This window comes from Adiantum capillus-veneris, chromosome 13, assembly GCF_014529385.1.
Source record: "Adiantum capillus-veneris isolate H3 chromosome 13, ASM1452938v2, whole genome shotgun sequence".
Classification (NCBI taxonomy): domain Eukaryota; kingdom Viridiplantae; phylum Streptophyta; class Polypodiopsida; order Polypodiales; family Pteridaceae; genus Adiantum; species Adiantum capillus-veneris.
In genome coordinates, this window is record NC_140943.1 from 29,788,293 (window position 1) to 29,811,012 (window position 22,720).

The 22,720-nt window shown below is 42.8% G+C and overlaps 1 protein-coding gene and 1 pseudogene across 1 annotated transcript in view; both read right to left on the reverse strand.

The window, feature by feature from the left end:
• Positions 1-8,307: 8,307 nt before the first annotated feature.
• Positions 8,308-8,426, reverse strand: LOC147443745 (5S ribosomal RNA; annotated as a pseudogene).
• A 3,933-nt stretch (positions 8,427-12,359) lies between these two features.
• Positions 12,360-22,720, reverse strand: part of LOC147443746 (glycerophosphodiester phosphodiesterase GDPD6-like) — a 44,766-nt gene continuing 34,405 nt past the window's right edge. The window contains exons 3-8 of the mRNA XM_086526547.1: positions 20,820-21,003; positions 19,720-19,794; positions 19,503-19,612; positions 19,093-19,311; positions 18,851-19,009; positions 12,360-12,856 (exon numbers count right to left, since the gene is read on the reverse strand). Of these exons, the coding sequence (XP_086382673.1) occupies positions 12,608-12,856; positions 18,851-19,009; positions 19,093-19,311; positions 19,503-19,612; positions 19,720-19,794; positions 20,820-21,003 (996 nt within the window). The 3' untranslated portion in view covers positions 12,360-12,607. The remainder of the gene's footprint in view (positions 12,857-18,850; positions 19,010-19,092; positions 19,312-19,502; positions 19,613-19,719; positions 19,795-20,819; positions 21,004-22,720) is intronic.

The following is a 22,720-nucleotide window of genomic DNA, read 5'->3' on the forward strand; positions in this document are numbered from 1 at the left end:
GCTTGTCTAGCGCCAATTTGCAAAGGTTTCAAAGCCATGTTCCCTGTGTATTTTTGTCAATCTGCAGGACTATTATTCAGAGTTAAGAGCTTTCTTGCTTGCTAGCTCACATTTCTATTCTTGGTGAGTGTTACAAATTTGAATTTGAATGTACGGAATTGCAAGCTCAAACGTATTGGCTAATGTCCAACAATTTTGGAAATACTAGTTCCAACAGGTTTGAGTCTCTAGTGTGAAAAACTTTAGTCAAGATTTACAATTGGAATTCATAATTAAACAAATTGGATTATTATCTTGAGCCGAGTGGCGAAATTATAAGAGAGCTCAAGAGTTTAGTTCTAGATCCTATACCCTAAAGATTAGAATCACATGGATCTTGAGTAATAAGGCCATCAATTCTACCTAGCTACATTAGGAAAATGCTCTTGCATTATTTAAAAGAAGTTTCCCTTTTGGATACACAATGTTTTGAATTTCCCTTCACAAGACGGATTTCAAAAAAATATCCTGTTCCTAATCGAAACGCTTCCAATGAGGTTGATAGCCATAATAAGGGAAGATGGCCGTCTAATTCTATCGCTAATTGTAGGTCATTAATTGTCTCATGAAATCTTTGTTTACAAGTGACATGAGTCTTCAAGTGGAAGACCTTTGTGTCTAGATGTGGTCTCATGGCAACATGGACATTTCAAGCCACATCACACATGGGCACCACCCTTGTGTGACAGGGCCTTAATAATTTCTTTTTTCATTTTTTTTGGAGAAAATCTGAAAATGTAGTAATGGCCTATAATGGGCCTTTAACATTTTGCTTTTGTGCGCCTTTTGGAATTCTTTGCTTACCTCCTAGGAAGTGGATGTGGAGGGTTTTGCCGCATCTTAAGCATGTGTTCCATGACTCTCCATACCCATCAATATCAATGGGTAACGATCCAGACTCAAGAAGTAAGAGCAACAGTGTTTGGGAAAATTGTGTCTCAATTCATCCTTGAGCCGGTTAAAAAATTGAAGTAGCCGGTTGCGAGGAGGGAGAAAAGGAGAAAATCCACTTAAAATATCAGGAAATTAGTTTAAACTTAAGAAATTTCTGATTTAATTTGCTTAAATTTTTCCTAGGAATATCTCAAAAGGGATTTTTGGATGTTGTGAAAAATGATTTTTCCCGAACACTGAAGAGCACCCCTGTAATGCATGCTCCCGCACGTCTTCTTCTTCTTCTCTCTCTCTCTCTCTCTCTCTCTGTGTCTAACACATGGTGTCATTGTGGCACACAACATGGTGCCAACCACAATTGCCACATTATGGGGTAGGGAATGGTCTGTTGGTGACCATTTCGTGTAATGCATGCAATTGCATGGTGACCGGTGGAGTCCGAGAGAGAGAGAGAGAGAGAGAGAGAGAGAGAGAGAGAGAGAGAGATGCAAAAGAAGGTGGCGGCAATGGTAGGTTGAGAGGAGACCGTTTACTGTGCATAACTAAAGGAGTCCTGAGGTGTTTGGGAACATCTAGCTCTCTTTCTTGAGGTGTTTGACAACATATATGCAGAGCATGGTGGTGACAGTTCATAGTCTTCGTGATGTCCATTTAAAGAAGGCTCATCCAAGCTTAGTGAGTCCACCATGGATGGGATAATGACGAGACTCAAGACTTGGACGAGAAAGCATTTGATGAGATATACATGTATAAATTTCAAAAAATCATAAATTCAACATTCTATCTGTTGGCACCTTGCTTCCCCAAATTAGGTCAATCAATTCAAAACCCTCCTTGCGAGCAAATTTAATGTTTTCTGAATTCTAATGACGTTGGGTCCTATCTACCGAGCTAGAGTCCAATCTCCCATATGCCTCCCTGTGTGCGCGTGTGTGTGTGTTGTGCAACACTATGTCTTGGACAAATTGTCCCTATCTACCGAGCTAGAGTCCAATCTCCCATATGCCTCCCTGTGTGTGTGTGTGTGTGTGTGTGTGTGTGTGTGTTGTGCAACACTATGTCTTGGACAAATTGTCCCTCTGCTAGAAGTCATTCGTCATATGGGATACCCTCTTGGATGGAATGTGTCATTCAGAGACCAAATAAATTGGGTGCAACAAAATCTTCGTCATAAGATTGTTCACTAGAAGTTCTCTACTTGGCCATTGCATGTACGCTTGTGCATAGTGCAATCTATTATTATGGCATATATGTCAAAGTCGACGATGCGGAAACGCAGAGACCAAGGTGAGTGAGCATGAGAGAGAGAGAGAGAGAGAGAGAGAGAGAGAGAGAGAGTCATTCGTCATATGGGATACCCTCTTGGATGGAATGTGTCATTCAGAGACCAAATAAATTGGGTGCAACAAAATCTTCATCATAAGATTGTTCACTAGAAGCTCTCTACTTGGCCATTGCATGTACGCTTGTGCATAGTGCAATCTATTATTATGGCATATATGTCAAAGTCGACGATGCGAAAACGTAGAGACCAAGGGGAGTGAGCATGAGAGAGAGAGAGAGAGAGAGTCTCCTGAACCAATCAACATTGGCAATGAATAACTGAATGTGTATACAATGGAGGCAAGAGGTTGCTTATATAGAAAACTCCTACCCAAGACTTTGACAAATAAGTAAAATAAATACCTAAAAGCCAAACTAAATAATGGGATCACATTAGGCAGTTCACTTGAGATGTCTAAACTTTAACACCCTCTCTACAGCTCATAGTGGACATCAATAGTGAGACCAAGTCGATGAAGAAGCTACCATGGACACCCCAATAGAAGTTCTTGAACTACTGGATACACCTTTGGTGTTGCTCTCCTCAACTTTGTACTTGAAAGAAATGCCATCTTGAGCATCGGTTGCCTTTGTAAAAACTTTGAATTGTAGACCATACTATGTCCAATAATCCCCATTCGTGAACTATGAACACATCACGTCCAAAATATAAAACTCCAAGATAATGAACTATTGGAACACATCCTGTCCATACTCTAACCAACAACAATGAATTGGGGCGCCCATCCATAGTGTTTTAGACGTCTGATTGGTTCCCTGCCACATGCATGTGCATTGAACTCCGACCTGCGGGTCCAAGCACCAATAACTTGAACTCCAACACATAGGGTCCAAATTAATTATAGGGAGCATTTCTTGCCCCTCTCTGCCACTCACAAGCCTCTCTCTGGCTGAAGCTAGTGGTAACACCGATCTTCATGTGACTAGAAGGCGGGAGCCCGTGCCAGTGTAGTCACCACCACACTAACAGCCTCCTTGCTGTCCTTCCTGAGTCACTATCACTACTTTCCTCCTGTTGCTTGCTTTTACCTTTGTCCTTTGTAGAATCTCTATCTTTGCCTTTGAATTTGCAATCCTTGGCCAAATGACCACGCTTTCCACATTTGTAACAACGGTACTTTGTCCTCTTTTTGGAATCCGAAGCAGCAAGTGCTTCACCATGTGATTCCACTGTCTCCTAAATTTGAACTTTGCCTTGAGTTACCAACACGTCTTCCTCAATGAGAAAAGAGTTGAGATCATCAAATTCGAGCTTTTCCTTCGTGACTTGTAGCTGTAGGGTCCTAGCCACTGTTCATACTCTTGAAGCAACTTCGTGAGAACCAAAGCAGCTAACTGGGTACTCGACAATGCACTCTTCATAGTTGATAGTTGATCATGAATAACTTTAGTCTTCATAAGAAATGATTGCATAGAACTTCCTCGGGGAAAGTGGACGACAAACTACTGTCCAAGAAAAGTGACTGCTCGCATCGTAGAATCCCGATCAAACATACCTACGAGCTTGAACCACATTTCTTTGGTAGTCTTTAAGGTCTGAATAGCTGGAGAAAGGTCCTTTGTAAGAGATTCCGCAATGGCCGACATTGCCTTCGCATTAGCCGTATCCCAATCGAAAATTTCAGATATTCGTCATCTCGAAGACGGGTGTACCCGTTGTGGGGATCTCGAGTGGGACGAGAGCCGTCGACAAAATCCCATAAACCTTTTCGTAAGAACCAAAGTCAAATAATCAAATTCCAATGCACGTAGTTATTCCCGTTCAATTAGTTGTTGGCGCTCAAGCAATGGGGAGCCATCGTGAAGCTTGCAAAATCAGTTGCACCTGATCGCGAGCCGCTCCACAAATCCCTCGGCGCTGCACAACTTCCCTCTTTGCCGCACCATGGCCGCCTCAAAGCCTCATACCTCCTCCAACTCCTCCGCACTTGCCGCACTCGCCTCGCCTTTCAATTTAGCCCGGCAATGTACACAGTTCCACCGAAGGCCCGCTCGAGGAGGGGGGGGGGGGGGGGGGAAGCTGCTGACTGGCCTTTTTGCGTTTCAAAACGCTAGCAAAAAAAAAAAAGGTTTTGGCTCTATGGGCTGGCGCTGCAAGGCAGCATCTCGAAACGCTAGGGGCAAGGGGGGTGGGGGGGGGGGATCTCAATGGCTGCCGGCGTTTCAAAACGCAGGGGAAACTGTCGCCAAGGGGCTAACTGTGGACAACGGCGTTTCAAAACGCTGAGTGGCGACGGGGGTGGGTTATTGCTGCGGGGTAGCGTTTTGAAAACGTTGGCGAGGGAGATGAGGGCAGCGCCTATTGCATTTTGGAATGCAACGACAGAGGGGACTTTGGGAGGGAAACGCCGGACAGGGGGTCGTAGCTCTGCCTCCTTCAAGGCCTTCAAGCTCTGCACTGCTGCTCCTCCATGCCAAGGGCTTCACACGCACGGAGCTTCACCAAGATTCTCTGATACCATGTCAAAGTCGACGATGCGGAAGCGTAGAGACCAAGGGGAGAGAGAGAGAGAGAGAGAGAGAGAGAGAGAGAGAGAGAGAGAGAGAGTCTCTCTTGAACCAATCAACCTTGGCAATGAATAACTTTGGCAATGAATAACTGAATGTGTATACAATGGAGGCAAGAGCTTATATAGCAAACTCGGTGAATTGCCCTACCCAAGACTTTGACAAATAAGTAAAATAAATACCTAAAAGCCAAACTAAATAATGGGATCACATTGGGCACTTCACTTGAGATGCCTAAACTTTAACAATATATTCACTTTTACTTGCCTTTGCTACCTTGGTCTACAAAAGATATTGCTTCTTTTATGTCTCAAGGTCATGGAAATACTTTGGAAGACGCATCTATATCTTAAAGCTCTCTGTCTTCCTCGTATGAAAAGAGTATGTTCCTCACATGGCTGTCAAAAATATGGATTAGGTCTACACATTAGATCTATTTGGCTTGTTGAAATAGAAAAAGAGAGACAAAACGGCAGATAACATACATGACAAATCCATATTATCCTGAAATAACATACATGACATACATATTATCTTGAAGATAACATACATGACAAATCCATATTATCCTGAAATAACATTTATTTAGAGTAAACCAATCTATTTTAACTCCCATTGTCTCTGACATGGGTGTTGCAGTGGTGCCTCCGATAGCAAGAGAAGAAAAGTTATTCAAAGGTAAATGATTTATCTCGTGAGAGGACCTTGCTTTTATTCTCTTAAAAATCCAAGATCCTCTCATTTTTCTCTCACATTTTCAAAGTGTGTTTGGATCGCATCTAGAAGATTTAAGTGGTTAGAGCATACAGAACAAACTCAAAACAAACGTGATTTCATCAACTGCCCTCTTGTTGCATTTAAAGAGACTACATTTGTATGGAAACCCTCCCACCAAATATGGCATACATGTCAAAGAGAGAGAGAGAGGCATGGCTTGAACACCATTGTGTCTTGTGGAACCGGGGGATGGGGAAGGGGGATTCTTCAATGAACTGGCCTTATTTGGGAACCCGAGGATACATATTTGAGGTCTCTTGAAAACGTTCCTATGATTCCCTTCTTCTAAGCCTTTGTTTGTGGTCTTTGATGTGTTGAATTTCTCTCTTTTTATCTTCGTGACCTTTGTAAATTGCAAAGAACTTAGCTTCAAGGGTCCCAAAAACTTCCATGAACTCCACTTTCTTGTGCTTCTTGATCTCAATAAAAGTTTCTTTCCTCTGCTTCAAGTTTCTTCAGGTTTGTCTAAGCAAGCGAAGATGGTCCCGTATAATCTTAGCCTCCGGTAATATGTTGGACGAGGGGATGTTGGTAGGCATGGACATAGCCAACTTTTCCTTTCATAGCTAAAATAGCTAGCTGCACACTATTCCATAGCCTTTGACATACCACTGGAACTGCACTACAATGTAAATTCAATGCCATCTAAACTATGTTAGAACTACATGCTACTCTTAAAAGCGAGGCAAAAACTCTAATTTGTGAATTAGTAAATGATATAGAACAATAGCTAGCAACTATGCATGTAGTTTCCAAGAAATAAAGAACTAAATCACGAGGAATGGAAGAGAGATAAGCGAGGAGAAAGAGATAGATGATCTCTATCTCTCTCTCTCTCTCCTTCCTGATCTTTGTTGTCTTGGGATAGTTTCTACGATGCTAAAACTTCTCTTCCCTCGTGTGTGTGTGTGTGTGTGGGGGGGGGGGGGGGGGGGGGTGTGCACGCTTGAGTGATTAAGAGGAGGAAATCTAAATAACCTTTATATCATCCAAGTCTAGTACATTGGTTGTCCCGACCGATTCTCTCTTCAATAAGAGGTGTTGAGTTCAAGACTTGTTAGATAGTTCTTTGAGGTATCTTTGGATAGTTCTTTGAGGTATCAAACTGCCACCACCCCCTCCCCCTCTCTCTCCCTCTCTCTCTCTCTCTCATATCCTTTAATTAGTACTAACCGTTGGCATGCAATTGGCAAGCTTGCAACTTCAAGAAAATATCTTTGTAGGCATTCATGCACACATGAAAAACATATTTCAACAATTTGACATTTTGAGTCTCATCTCAGATTTGTTACATTATTAGTATCATCATTAGAGCTACAATGATTTCTTTGAAACACATCCTTTCGTTTATGTTAGAGACAAAAAGAGTGATTTATGTCTGTGCTAATGCCACAACATGAGCCTGCATAATTGGATAATAACGGTGAAATAACGTCAGATAAATATTTTGACATATGCAAGTGTGTGTGTGTGTGTGTGTATAGCGAACATGCTTAATGGAAAAAGAAAGAAACCTACGATAATCATCAAATTAGAAAGCATGGAAGACGTAGTTTCCACATCCATTAGTTTATAAGTTTGCATTGAACATTTGAGCATCACATTCTCTTGTGCACCAAAAGCCACTCAAAATTAGATTTTGATTTCCAATGCTAAAACCACCTTCAGCCCCACCACAATTTCTTGTTTGTGCTCTCTCTCTCTCTCTCTCTCTCACACACACACACACACACACACACACACACACACACACACACACACACACACACACACACACACACACACACACACACACACACAACCAATGATATCTAAAATACCAATTCAATTTACCAAGGAGTGACAAAAATATCCAAACAAAAAGCTTGAGAAATACCTTGACAAATGGAGAAGTACATGGCACAAAGTCTCTCTCTCTCTCTCTCTCTCTCTCTCTCTCTCTCTCTCTCTCTCTCTCTCTCTCTGTGGCACTACCCCCCCGGAGACTCTTCAACTTCTTAGCTCCCAGTTCTAGTACAAGTTCTTGTCCTCACCTCATAATTGTTTCCTCTCTCTCTCTCTCTCTCTCTCTCTCTCTCTCTCTCTCTCTCTCTCTCTCCACCCCCAACAAGTTCATGAGTCTAAGCATCACACCCTACTTGAGTGTGCTCTGCATTTTATCACATTATACCTTAGTTTCCCCACATTTTTAGCCATGGGTTCTACCTGCACACATTCGTCAGGATGTGGACTCAAAATTACGCTCATTCTCACAATTCTTGAGCATCTAGAGTCGCTTATCAGCTCCACACCCCCCACATGGTATGTTCCTTTTGGTCACATAGGTCATCTTTGACCTTCGAGGATGACAATGAAAAATCTGTGTGTGTGTGTGTGTGTGTGTGTAACTCTTGCTCTCTATCTAGATGTGAAGGGAGAGCATACAAAGGCTCTCTCTTTTGGTAGGATTCCTAGAAGAAGCATGAGTGCGCCTTGTTGTTGTTGTTGTTGTTGTTGTGTGTGTGTGTGTCTAGAGGGTTGTTGTATTAAAAGAGAGTACACTATACACAAAAGAACATTATACTTTTTTTAAAGTGTTGACAAGTTAGCTTTTTTATTCCACGAACACCGTGCATTAGGCCGGGCACTCGGGACCATCCTTTGCCTTGAGATACTGCCAAGGGCGCTTAATGGGGGTTAAACCCACCACCTTGGTGATGCAAGTCCAACCCTCATCCAACTAAGCTAGCCCGCTTGGGTAAAGGAAGGGTGTAGCACCCGGACTTCCCACGAGATCACCCATCCCAGTACTGTTTTGGCCCAAGCCCGCTTAACTGCAGAGTTCTAATGGGATCTGGTTGATTAGCGCTGGTATGACCACACCACACAAAAGAACATTATGTTAAAAAGACAATTTTAGACAACAAGAAGGTATTTGCACAAAAATTGTTTTACACTCAATCACTTTTGTACAATATGGTCATAATGAGGAGTCATTCCAATTATCCTATACATCATCACATAAAGTGAATCTAAGGATAAATTAGGCCTTCATCTTTAGGGTCAGTAGGCTAAACCTCTTTAAGCAAAGATAAAATCCTTACCTGCATCCATATAAAGACAACATAATTTGTTAGCTTTGAATACATATTACAGGCGTCAAAGAACCTATTAGTTGTTATTCTTGTCCTAGTTGAAAAATAGATTAACTACTGGCCTAAAAATGTTTTAAGTAAGAAAGTAAAGTTTATTTAAAATCTTGAAATCCATAAAAGGCCATCTCTCCTTCTACTGAATTAGGTATTTACAAGCTTTTGAAGTCTATATATTTTTAAAATTATCAATGGTTTTTTTAATTCTTACATTCCATAGGAAGCAAGTCCTATTTGCTCCCCATTTTCTTTAAAAACACGCTCAAGAATATCTCAAGTGATCAATACTTTCTCATACTCTTTTTATTTAAAAAATCCATAAACCAAGAATCACACACTCTTTTATTAAAAAAACCATAAACCAAGAAGCCAGCTGGCTCTATGCTCTCAAAGTAGTATCAAAGCAATCCTATTCAATTCATCATAGAGGATATTTTTCCACAAAACATTTCCGTGTCTTGCAAGAAAAGTCTCTTTCTTTCTATTTATTAAAACCACCCAATAGTTTTAATTGCTAAAAAAATTTCCCAGCATGACAACTATTAGATCATGTAGTAACCATATCATCAATTACTAAAGGTAAAATAATTCAATGCTTTTCATCTTACATTATCCTAGTAAAATCTACTAGGACCTAGAGAATCAAGTTTTTGTCCAAGGTTAGTGATATTAGGCCTTGCTTTAGAAGGACTCTAAGTTTTTGTAATCAATTATGGCTTAATATTGGAGATTTGATTTAGTAAATTTTAATCCCAAATTCCAATGATAAATCCAATCCTTGTTTTAGAGTTTAGACTAGATAAATCCCAAATAAGTACAACCAAAAAAGTGCTAGTAACTAGAGTTTATCATATAATAAGTCAAAATTAAATTCCAAAATTAAACCATACACGGGACATCACAGTAAGGGTCCACAATGAGATCATATTCTCTTTTAGAGATCATTTTCTAAGAGAACTCCCAACATTATTTGTAAGATCAAAGATTACTAGAAACCAAATGCTCAACACATGCTTTCATGTTTCCAAAACCATGCCAAAAAATTCATACTTAGTAAAGACTATATAGAGGAGGATCAATAATGCCATCAATTTAAGGGGTAAACAATAGAATAGTAGTGACATCAAATCCATCCATAGATCCTTATAACAAAATTTATGTCAAGGAGAATAAAAATCAGGACAAAAGCCAACACCAAGGCTCAGTTCAAGGTCTTCATTTCTAAAAAAAGAATAGATTCTATGCTGATTCTTAAGCGGCAAGCCATAACAAGGTCATAACCAATAAAACATACACTACAAATAGAAGGTGGAAATAGGCAATTATGCAAAGAGGGGAGTCGTCAAAAGTCAAAAGCTAGAAATCAAAGGAGCAGCCCATGTCAAGAAGACTGTCACAACCCAAAAAAACTTATGCAATTTCCCAAACACAAGACCTACAACTTTTAGGCTTTATTTTTTACACTTTAGTATAATAAGATACATCCTTACCATAATCTAACTATTTGCAAGCCAAGGTCAAATTTTACCCAAGTTGAGCTATTTAATTTCTCGATGCAAAGAAAGTCTCAGAGGAAGACCAAAATAGCCATTAATGAACCACTAGGTGCATTTATACAAGACTTTGCCAATGTTGAAATTTCAAGTCCTATCCTAAAAACACTAGTATGAAGGTATCAAAACCATATGAAAAACAAAAGGTTCCTCTTGATACCTCAGAGATCAAACAAGGAAACACTATTCCATGAGTGTTCATGCCACTTTCTCATCAATTCTTATAGTCAAAATAATCAAAAACCATACTCTTTAACTTCAGAAATAGAAATCAACCTAGTACCCAGAGTAAAAGAGAATCAAAGCACACTCAAATAAGGCCAAGTAAAACACAATACACACAAAGAAACAAGTTCTTCTTATGTAATAGGTAAAAAGGAGATCATGCATGGCCTCATGAGAATCAGAAAAGATCAAAGTTTCTTACATCCAAAAGTCAATCAAAGTTGTTACTAGTTGATCCGATGTTCAATAAGGCCATCTAGTGTTAAAAAGGACCAAGAGCTTTTAGGGTTAGCGTAGAACCATCCAATAGGAACAACCATTGCAATTGCAAATGTAGAAAAGATTGCAATTGGCATTCAACTAGATTCCCTTCATAAAGGATGCTAAAGCATCAAGATAGCCATCAAAGCACAAACCATCCATTATGGGAGAAAGAAAGCTTGGTGCTCCATTCAAAAGCCCTATCGAGTCATTCAAGAGGATGTAACCAAGAGGAACACGAGAGAGGATGCCTATTCCTTCAAGGCCAGATCCATTTAAAGCAAGGAGAAATGAACCGACAGCAGTACACTGGAACTCTTACGCCCAAGGGGAAAGAACAAATCGAATCTGCAGATGGAGTAATGTGCGAGGCAAGCAAAAGGAAGAGAGGGGGGCATCTCCCAAGAAGTCTCTACAATCAATGCCACATCTCATTCCAAGATTGGGGGGGGGTTGTGGTAAGGGGATCCATGATAAAGAACCTGGGACTATTCTCACAAATTTTGGTAAATTCAATTTAATTAATACAGAGGCAAATTCAAAATGAAACGTCTTTCAAGCTATCTCAAATTCATAAGGGGCCATATGCCCCAACCAAGAGTAGCTTTAGAAGGAGAAGTAACCCCAAGAGGTTAGGCAAGAAATAATCCCATTAATAGCACACTACTGTGGAGGTTTGTATTCTATGGACAAGAACCAATGAGGTAAACTAGAGCCCAAGGTGGGCATAAATTCATGAGAAGTCTAACAAGTAGTTGCAGAATCCTCGGAATGAGTAGGGTTCAACCCATAGATTTGAACCAAGCGTTAGATATTGAAAACAAGCTATACTCAAAGCGGTTACAAGAGTTACTCAAGTGTCCAAAATCAAGCCTATCCAAGAGCAAAACGTAGCCAAGCTTTGAGAGGAAAAAGATCGAGGTTTAAAAAACCATGTTTTACGAGAGAGAGAGAGAGAGAGAGAGAGAGAGAGAGAGAGAGAGAGAGAATTTTAACGACGTAGGAAACTATCCCAAGAGACCTCAAAGATCTATCCGACGCGAGTTGAACTCAAGACTTGTTATTCAAAAGGAAATGGCATAACCAATCTACCACATCTGGGTGATAGAAAGGTTATACTGTTTTCCTCTTTTTATTCTCACACACACACACACACACACACACACACATGAGAGAGAGAGAGAGAGAGAGAGAGAGAGAGAGAGAGAGAGAGAGGAAGAACAGAACTTTAACATCATAGGAAACTATCCCAAGAGACCTTAAAGATCTATCCAACAAGGAGAGTTGAACTCAAGATGTGTTATTCAAGAGAGAAATGGCATAACCAATCTACCACACTTGGCTGTGAGAGAGAGAGAGAGAGAGAGAGAGAGAGAGAGAGAGAGAGAGAGAGAGCATATGAACAATAGGCATTGCTACCACTCCATAGATATCCATTTCAAGGAATCTCAAGATACTTCATTATGGACAACCCAATAATAAGTCCTCTCCTAAAATGGCAATTTGATGCACTAATAAATTGTGCCGAGTGGGTTACTACATTTACTACAATTTGGTCACATAAATAGTGGGTGAAAAAGCCCATCTAGAAAAAGTAAGTCAATGTTGCAAAGTCACAAACAGAATATTTTAAAAGCAAGGCACAAAAAGTATCTAGATGACCATTTAAAAGTTATGTATTTGAACTCGGTGAGGTGCTTGAGACGCGATCAAGGTTGGGGGTTCAAGTCCATGCTGAGTCTACCCCAACAGATGCAAAAGCTTAGGAAAAGTGGTGTACATATCCCATGAAAATACATCTTACACAAATTTACAGATGTAGCTTGCACACTCCAGCAGTAAAGATGATAAAGAATTATTTAAACATTGCTGAGACTATGGAAGCTTATATTTATGAGAAAATAACAATTTGGAAAATGTGTCCAGCCAGGTGACAGCAGAGGGACCCATCACCAACTTCATTGGTGATGTCCACTCTTGGTACATGTGCAAGCTACCTGGAAAATCTGTGAAAATTCCATCCACCTTCATTATGCTTATCCAAAATTGGTACTCTTGATAAGGATCTTGATTGAAGTCAAAATGCAAGAACTGGTTTTCATTCCTGAAAGTATATGGATGCACCTGCAAAATCAACATCTTTACTAGCTCAGTAAAACTCCCCCACCCCCCACCCCACACAGCTTCACACACCCACATAGACACCCTCAAAAGCAAGTCTTAAGAGTACAAAGAGAGAAAACAAAGCACACATAGACCAAGATCCACTCATGCGCACTACACACACGCACACCCCCGAAGCAAGGACTATGCAATGCAGAACCACACAAAAAATGTAGACAAACAAACGAACCCAAACAGAGAGAGAGAGAGAGAGAGAAATGAAATGATATATTTACGTCTACAAAAGGCCAAAATGACCTATGAGACAAATCACGGTTACAAAATGGTGTATCTGATACACCGTCTGTAGAATTGAAAAGATGAAAAAACTAGGAAAGAAAAACTAGACTGAAAGCTGTAGTGACAAGCTGGGGGGGGGGGGCATTGACTAGAGACTCTCTAGCCAGTACAACAATCCAATGATACAAACTCATGCAAATGAAGAAGCTGAGGGTGAGGGAGCATCTGCACATCAGGGTCCCAAGATGTCCAGCATCGGCCGCTGGTGAATCTCATCAATGTCCTCCATAGTAAGCACTCTGGCTGGGCGTCTCCCATATCGTGCTAGAATGGTCCTGATCCTCTGATGAATCCTCCATCGATGCAGTGATGATCCTCGCAATCGCGGGCGTCTAGATCTCCCAAGTTCCATGGCCCTGTCAATCAGTATACCTCTAGTGCAGGTAGGTCCTGGAGGCTGCTCTGGATCCTGCTCCTCTGACTGGCGCGTCTCCACACGAAAGAAATCAGTGATCTCCTCTGTGATTGTGTCCCTCTATCTGATCTCCTCAAGAGGCTCTCTCTGTGTCTGCGCAGCTCTAGCAAGAATAGCCCAAGGCATCTCTGATCCTGGTACCTCATAACTCGAGACAATGGCCCAAAACCATCCCTAAAGAGGCAATGAAAACGGCCTCGTATCTCATAGTAAACTGGGCAATGGCATATATAGTGCAGCTCTGTCTCTGGCTCCAAATGGCATAACTGACATATCCTGGCCTCTGCTGGTACTCTGCTAAATCTACCCACCTCAATCTCCAGCTGATGAGAAGATGTGCGTACCTGACCAATGGCACATCGTATGCCATATGACAGGTGTGTGTCCATGTAGCTAGGTCTAGTCACAAAACCGTCCTCTGTGAGCTGGAGAAGATGCTCCCTGTAGAAAGACATCTTCGTGCCTAGCTCATGGGTTGGCTCTATCCAAGTCCTCCTGGTATCCAGCTGAGTCACATCCTGTCTGATGAGTCTGCTAACCTCTGTCCGAGTAAGAGACAAGGAGGGTGCATCCAGCGAATACTGGAAGGGTGGTAGCCTGTCCATGCTAAAACCATGAATCTGGAACCAAGAGGTCATCTGTGCATACCAACATGCTGTATCTCCCAGTGAAGCCAGCTGCCGAGAAGACTCCAGTGCTAAATGTGCTCCTGTTGCCTCTTCTGCCATTTAGTGCTAACTTGGGTTTGCTTATATATTAACTTAGCAAAATTGCCCTACCTACTTTTGTTGGAAAGTCACTTAAAAATAATAAGTGAAAATACCAAAAATAGGGAAAATAGGCTAAATGCACTGGAAAATTCCCCTGACTGAATCTGATGGATTCTGAAGAGAATACTGATGATCATGCTATGTGCAACCAGAGGATATGCATCTATGCTAAGTGACTGGGCATGCACGGTCTACGAATAGACTCACAAAAGTGCCAGATCACTGCTAATCTAAACTGACTCGATTGACTGAACCCTGCTGTTGTGTACCTTGTCCACGGACACATAGGGTTGGGATGTGTCACGTGACAGAGTGCCTCTCCACCAGCGGGGGAGCAGCCAGCTCTGCGCGGATAATCTCATGTGGTACTGAGGCTTTGGCTCTAATCATCCGTGAAATCATGGAAACTAGAGGTCTCTTCATGCATCTCCACCCATCAGTACTACTAGAGCGACTGCTATGAGCCACAGAAGGGTCCCATATCTGTACTCCATATAGCATGGCTGAGGTCACTAAGGTATCGAAGAGCCAAAGCTTTGTACGAGGTTCTTGCAATTGGATCTGTGAACACATCCTTTCTAATCTCCCCAAAGCTGCATGTGCTCTTGTCAGTCTCGTCTCTGCTGCTCTCCTGAAAGAAAACACTCGGCCGCTGAAGACCACCCCCAGGTATGTGTATGCATCTGTATACTCCACTGTCTCATGGCCATAAGTAAATGTAGGAGCTGACCGTCTGACCCACTGTGGTGTGGTGTTAAACACCATAACCTTGGTCTTGCCAAGGTTTACAGACATACCACTATCGTGAGCAAAATTATGTAAAGCATCCAGATGACGCTACATCCCCTCTGGAGAATCAGAAATCAAGACAATATCATCCGCATATAACAGCAAGGAAATCCATGTGCCTGCCAACTGTGCTCCGCTTGCCACCGTCCCTCTCTATGTAGTCTGAAACCTCATCAATGTACATCCCAAAGAGAGTAGGGGAGAGTGGGCATCCCTGTTTCACCCCAATGGTGGAGTGAACTAGACCAGACATACCCTTTGGAGTGCGTACCTGTCCCACTACTTTCCTGTACAGGGCCATAATCCCCCAAATCACCTCTGTGGGCACACCCAGCTCATGTAATCTGTGCATCAACCTGGCTCTAGGGACCGTGTCAAAGGCTTTGCGGAAATCCACAAAGCTACAATAGACCCTCCTGCCGTGTGCTCTACCCTCCTCAATGATAGCTCTGAGCGTCAGTATATGATCAAGAGTAGAGAGTCCCTTCCTGAAGCCTGCCTGTCCTAAAGCCCGTATGACCTGTCTCTCTGCCCATCTACTGAGGTGATGCTCGATAATAGATGCATACAACCTAGCCAAAGTGTGTCCAATCATGCTGGTACGGTAGTTCCCTAGCTCCATAGGGTCTCCTGCCTTGAAGATAGGCACAATAGTGGATAAGATCCAAGTGCTAGGAAATCCCTCACACATGGCTCGGTTGAACATCATTGCAATCAGCTCTTCAAGCATATCTCTAGCATGCATAAAGTGTTCGGCCACCAAACCATCATGGTCATAAGCTCTCCCAGTCTTCATCCTGTCAAGGGCTTTCTTTACCATCTTAGCAGTGAAGAAAGTGCAAGTCTGTGGACAAGGCTCTGGGGGATCAGGTAAGGACTGCTGCCCTGGGATCGAGTAGAGAGAGGTTGCATATGTACCCCAAGTCTCTGTAGATGTAATGGCAAGTGTAGAAGAATACTCGTGAAAACGCCTCCACGCTTCCCCTGAGTCCTGGCTCAAGAAAAGCTGATATAACTCCTCGAGCTGAGCAAGATAAGCTCTCTTCTTTCGCCGTACTAGGCGTCGAAAGAGAACCTGCGATCGTCTGTGTGTGATAATCCCTAAAAGTACCTCCCTCTGAAGTGTAGCTCGCATCTCTCTGCACTCATCATCATACCAGCTGTTCTGGGGCATACTCCCAGTGCGGTGTCTGGACTCAGGCTGGGTGTGAGGGTATGTCTCGACTGCTGCAGCATGTAGTGTATCTGTCAAGATTTGAGTGAGCTCGTCTAGAGGGCGGCCTGGCTCCTCTGTACATAGGCGCCTGTAGATCCCATCCATATAAACTGAGTCAATCTCTCGTGTAAAGGTGTAACGGGCATGTGTGAGTGGTCATGCCAGAGATGCTGAACTGAAACGAAATGATATGGTGAGAGTCAGGAGTGTGTGGTCCACCGCTATGAAGTCATGAATAGAAGATATGAAACTGGGTTGGGTCATAACATAGTCCACTGTACTGGCGCCATGCCTATGTGGGAAGCAAGTAAACCCCCTCGCCTCTGGAAATCTCTGCAAGCCATTCAAAATGGCAAAGACCATGTGAAGTTCCCATTTCTACTAAGAATCTCCCGTACTCTGTGTGCTCCAAGTCCTGTGAAGCCCTAGAAAAGCCCAAGTCGCTGGTCTCCAACTCCCTCATCATCTCCTCTGAAGTATCATAGAAAGATGTCTGCGTCTGAGCTGTCCTAGCATTGAAGTCACCCAACAAGATAATGTCACCGTCTCTAGAGAACTCCCAGATGTCATCATCTAAGACCGAGAAGGGGGACTGTCCTCTGGGCGTAGTATAGGCTGAAGTACTGGGAGGAAAGTAGCATATGGCAATGTAAAGAAATCGGCCAGTCTCTGCCCTCAGCCTCACCCACATATACCTGGCCTGCTCATCTCTGCGAACAATGTGTATGAGTGGTTGGAGCTCCTCCCTGAATAAGACAGCTACTCCTCCAGATCCCCGTCCTCTGAGCTTAGATCTAGTTTCTGCTCTGCATGTCGACTCCCACCTATATCCAGATACATGTGGCATAAGCTGTCCCGGAGCCTGCTGTATCTCAGAGTAAAAAACAATGTCTCTCCCAAAATAGCTGTCCTGAAACGCCTCCACATCCAACCGAAATGATCCATTACAGTTCCATGCTGCCATATGAAGAGCGGTCCCATAGGTCTCACACTGTCATGCGGAGCGGCGCTCTAAAATCACCACTCTCCCATCTCTATAGAAAGCAATCTTCCCCTTCTCTCTTGCAGCTTTTATCTCTAGCATGACCTCCTTCATGTGTGCGAGTTGTGCTAGCGTGAGGTCATCTCCAAGGAAGATACTTGTCTTCTTGAGAGTGGGTCTCTTCTTCAAAATTCTTTCTTTGCCTCCATAGTTGGGAAGCGTAAAATGAGTGCTCTTTCCCTTGAAGATTCTCCCCCTCCTTCACTTCTTTTGCCCACTCTCCAAGCTCGCAAATGCAAAGGGCTTGTGATTTCCATCATGAGCAAGAGCTCCTTTGTTTCCTCCTCCACCTTGTCTCCATCTCTGAGCCTAGTTACACGTACATGTAGAGCTCTTGTCTTTCTTTTTTGTTCTTCTTCTAATGTCATGTTGATGATGGTGGACGGGGGTGTGAGACTATGTACTCCCCCTTTTCCTTTCTTTGCCACTTCAATCCACTTTTCTGCTTCCTCAGCCTTCTTTTGTGTTCTAGTGAGAATATCAGCCCATGATGAAGCTTCCTTTGTCTTTTGATGCTCTTCTTCCTGGAGGGTTTTAACCTGCTCTTTAATGCTTTTCAGCTCCTCCACCATGCATGGCTGATTTTCTCCCTCAATTGTAGGTTTGCTTTTACAAAATGCGATTTCCTTGCGTAGTTCTTCAATCATTGCATCCTTCTCACCAATTGACTTTTGCATCTCGGTTTTCCATGTTTCCCAAGTGGATGTTGCTTTATCCAGTTTCGCTTGCCAAGAAATCTCTACTGTTTGTACTTCTGCTCTCACAAAGTGTTGCATTTCAGCTTTGAAAGCATTGGACAAATCGACCTTGTGTGCTTCCATAGCATTATAAACCTCCTTCTCGAAATTTGCTCTCATAGAACTCATCTCCGCTCTAATCATGATCTGAACCTTCTCGTACATGTGTTCGTCTTTGAACTTGGCGGCCTTTTTTGCTGTCAGCAGGCTTGGTGACAGGATACCTTCTCGTTGCCTTGTTTGTTGGAAGGTATGCTTTGCCTTTGGTGGAGTAGTGAAGAGGTCACCCTCCTCCTGTGTACCTGGCGTTGGACTAGACATAGGGAAGCTCTCAGGTTGTATGGAAGAGAGAGAGAGAGAGAGAGAGAGAGAGAGAGAGAGCTTTATTAATGCCTTCTAAAGGCCGAAGTCAGCCTATGAGATTGAACGATGTACATGTGTGTCCTCTGTGTATCCGAAATAAAATAGACTGGCATGGGTGTGTGTACATGTGTGTGAGGGATGAGGGGGATGGAGCTCTAGCTCTTAAATGGATGTGAAACTATATGTGCAAAAGAGTACAAGCATGATATGCTAAAGACTAACTAGCTTTGTCAGGTACCAAACAGGGGGCGTAGTATGGCATGCATAGGTGGGGAGAGAGAGAGAGAGAGAGAGAGAGAGAGAGAGAGAGAGAGAGAGAGGACCTGCAAACCATGGGAGTGAGCCCTATGCACCAAATGAGTTGAATTCTTCAAATGGTTCATTGTGTCAGGGGGCACTAGTGTGTCTTTCCAAGGTCCAATCCCCACAACATACTCCTTGATGTAGTTAAGGTATGCTTCAGAGGTGATCTCCCAAAATGACTGAAGGCAAAAGTTGCTAAATATTACAAAACAACTATACACAAGCATAGAGAATCTCTATGGTGGTCACGAGAAAAAACTACCTGGTTTGTATCTTGGGTAGGAATATCAACATCATCAATGAGAAGAATCTTGGGAGAATCAGTCAGATTAGACACATAGATGAGTGACGTTGGAGCAAATGACTGTATAAAAATGGGCTTTGCCTTCCACTGCTCAGAGAGGAATTTCCCCTGGTATCCATACTTGAGCAGCGTCTCTGCAAAAACATCCTCATACTTTTTCCCATCTGCCCATGTGACCTGAGATGAAGTAAAAATTACCTTAAATAATCCAGTAACCACTCAAGACTCACTTCACACAGAAGTTTGACTGGCATTACTACTTCATACATCTAGACACAAAACCATCTCTATCCGTACACGAAGTCCTTAATTTGGGAAAAATACACAGCTGTAGAAGAATAGACATGAAGACCAGGTAAGGCACTTGCATGCTCATTGATGAAAACAGGATTCTTTAATTCTGGATAAATCCCAACTATTCTTGATGCGTTCAAGGCAATCTCAATATATTCTTCAAATTTAATGATTGGAAATATATCTGCATGGAAAACATTAAAAACAGGTTCTTAAATTCTTCTGAGTATAGTTTGTAAGGAAAGTGTGCAGGCAATAAAAGCTCAAGGAAACACAAGACTACACGATTACCATTATAAGCAGAGTCGCGAAAGCTGAATCTCTGCCGCGTGCGAAGTGTTTGAAGCTCCTGCCATGTGAAATCAACTGCAAATAACACGTAGTATACAGATCAACTACAAAAAAATATCACACCTTTCAAATCACATGATTATAATTTGTAAAACACCAATTCAGTTGGATGTTTGAAGTATTGAGTGAGAATTAAGAAAGCCAAGCACCCCTATGCACATCCGAACATCACATCTCTAGTATGATAGGCACCCGAGTGCAATATGCTCTGTTCCTCCAAGTCTGAGCCAATATCCTCAATCGTGTACTTAAAAGAAAAAAGAATGGGGAATAATGGCACGAGGTATTGCAGACTTCGATGAAGTGAGTGTACTGTTTCAGCAAAAACACCTGAAGAGCTTGAAGACCACCAGCGGGCACGATAAGTAATTATAAGACACAACTTCACCGAATACATAGCATGACTCTTAGAAGTTGAAGAAACTAGTTAGAGAGAAACAAAACAAATGTTGATATGGAAAGGAGAAAAAAGCAAGCAACTATCATTAGGAAGTAGAATGAAGCCAAAATGTCAGGAAAGTGCAACTTGTAGAAACTTGATTCACACCACTGCAAATCTGATTGCATCACAATGAAATGAATCAGCCCTCCTTCTCAATACTGAATCATGATAAGCCTCTATAAAAGCGCTGTATTATGTTTTATCGACCATGTACTTGCTATCTAATAGCTTTACACAATCAGCAAAGTCAATCTACATCTATATCTCTTAGTGGCTCAATCAAAATAAAACAAAGCAATACACATAGCAAGGAGACCACTGAGCAAAGCAAAAGCTAAAGAAAACATTGGACAAAAGGTCAAAGAGACATACACATACAGTGTTAATGCCACATAGCTCTCTTAAGAAGGTAGCATAAGGACTTTCAACTTTCCAAATCTTACCGACCCTTCATTGTCCACACCATTCTACTTTACCTTGAAACTCCATCTTTGAATTTTTTCGCATTTATTCCTTGAAATCAGTAGGCATCTACTAGCTTATGTAACTGGCAAAGAAAATCTCAGAAACTAAAATCCCATAGATAGCCATATCTTACCAGAAAACCACCCAGTAGTGTCAACCCCTTGTACTTCATAAGTGGATATGCGATCAGCAAATTCTGGATGATCCGCAATATCAGTGGTGTCATTGAGAGTCACATCATGAAAGCATATAAGCACTCCATCCTTTGTTGAAAGTATATCAGTTTCTATGAAGTCAGTGCCTTCCTCTATGGCCCTCTGTAAGAGAAAAAACAAAGGATTAACGAATGCAGGTGATCCGCAAAACTAAAACCACTTTAGTGACTTTCCCCTGTTTATTCCTTTAAGTAAGATAGAGCAAATTTACTCAGAAGTATATAGCACCCAGTCAAGCTATTGACATATACAAAAAGAAAACAAGAGTGATATACCCATCCACAAGACAATATATCCCTCAGCTCCAACACGCATAAAGACTATGCCATCCCCACAGATGTCACCAATGGCCACAAACGGGTGAAGAATCAAGTATCAACATAATACTCCCACATGCACATGCACGTGAGCATAAATTCATACAAAGCTGTACATATTGACTTTATGTCATAGTTACCACGGACAAAAATTCGAATGCGGAATGGGGAACTAAAATGGGCATAAATTTTTTTAGAGTTTTGGCATCTCAAGTGAATTGCCCAATGTGATTCCATTATTTCTTTTGGCTTTTAGGTATTTAGTTTACTTATTTGTCAAAGTCTGGGTAGGGCAATTTACTGAGGTTGCTATAAAAGCAACCCCTTGCCTCCATTGTATACACATTCAATTATTCATTGCCGAGGTTGATTGGTTCAAGAGACTCTCTCTCTCTCTCTCTCTCTCTCTCTCTCTCTCTCTCTCTCTCTCTCTGTTTTGTACTGTTGTTAGGTTATTTTGTTACTCTGACTTTGTATCAGATCCACCACTCTGTAACTTTCGGGTCTCATAGGTCATTATGGCCTTTTGAAGACGTTAATATAACATTTCATTTCATTTCTCTCTCTCATACTTTCTCTTCCTGCTCGCTGCCCCCTCGCCCCCCCCCCCCCCCCCCTGCTCGCCCTGCTCGCTGCCCCCCCGCGCCCTGCTCCCACGCCGCTGTGCCCGCCTGCAGCCCCGCGCGCTGCTGAGCCCCTGCCTCCCCTCGCGCTGCCTCTGCAAGCTCGCCCCCCCCCCCCCCCCCCCCCCCCCCCCCCCCCCCCTCGTTTCGCCTGTAGCCCCGCCAGGTTCCCCCCCCCCCCATCTACGCGTAGGAGTCCCCCCCCCCCCCGCGTCCCCCCCCCCCTACGCGTAGGGTGCGCCCCCCCCCCCCCCCCCCCCCCCCCCCCCCCCCCCCCCCCCCCCCCCCGCAATTTTTAACGCGCAGGATGTCCCCCCCCTTCTTCTACACGTAGGAAGTAAATTTTTATTTATTTATTTTTTCTCGACATGGTTTCAGATTCGCCATATCGCTCGGTCCCATAGGTCAATTTGGCCTTTCGAAGACGTTAATATACCATTTTATTTATTTCTTTTCTTTTTGATACTCCCCCCCCTTCTTCCCCCTCTCTCTCTCTCCCGTCTGCACTCATCGCTCCCCCTCCCCTGCCATACCACCCCACGCTCTCCCACTCGCCCAGCTACCGCGCCCGTCGATAGTGTGGGTACACACGCACGTTTAGTGCCTCCTTGGCGTACGGTGATCAAGCATGAGGAAGCTAAACGATAAAGCCGACCCCCTAGAGAATGCCATTCAAAAGTGCAAAGAGGAAATGACGGAGATCTTGAAGAAAAGACCAACTCTTAAAGAGACTAGCATCTTTCTCCGGGATGATCTCACCCTCTCGCAGATCACTCATATGCAGGAAGTAATGCCGGAGATTAGAGCGGCAAGGGGAAAAGGCAAGATTGCCTTCTACCGAGACGGAAAAGTGGTAATACTAGAGTGACGCTCCACATG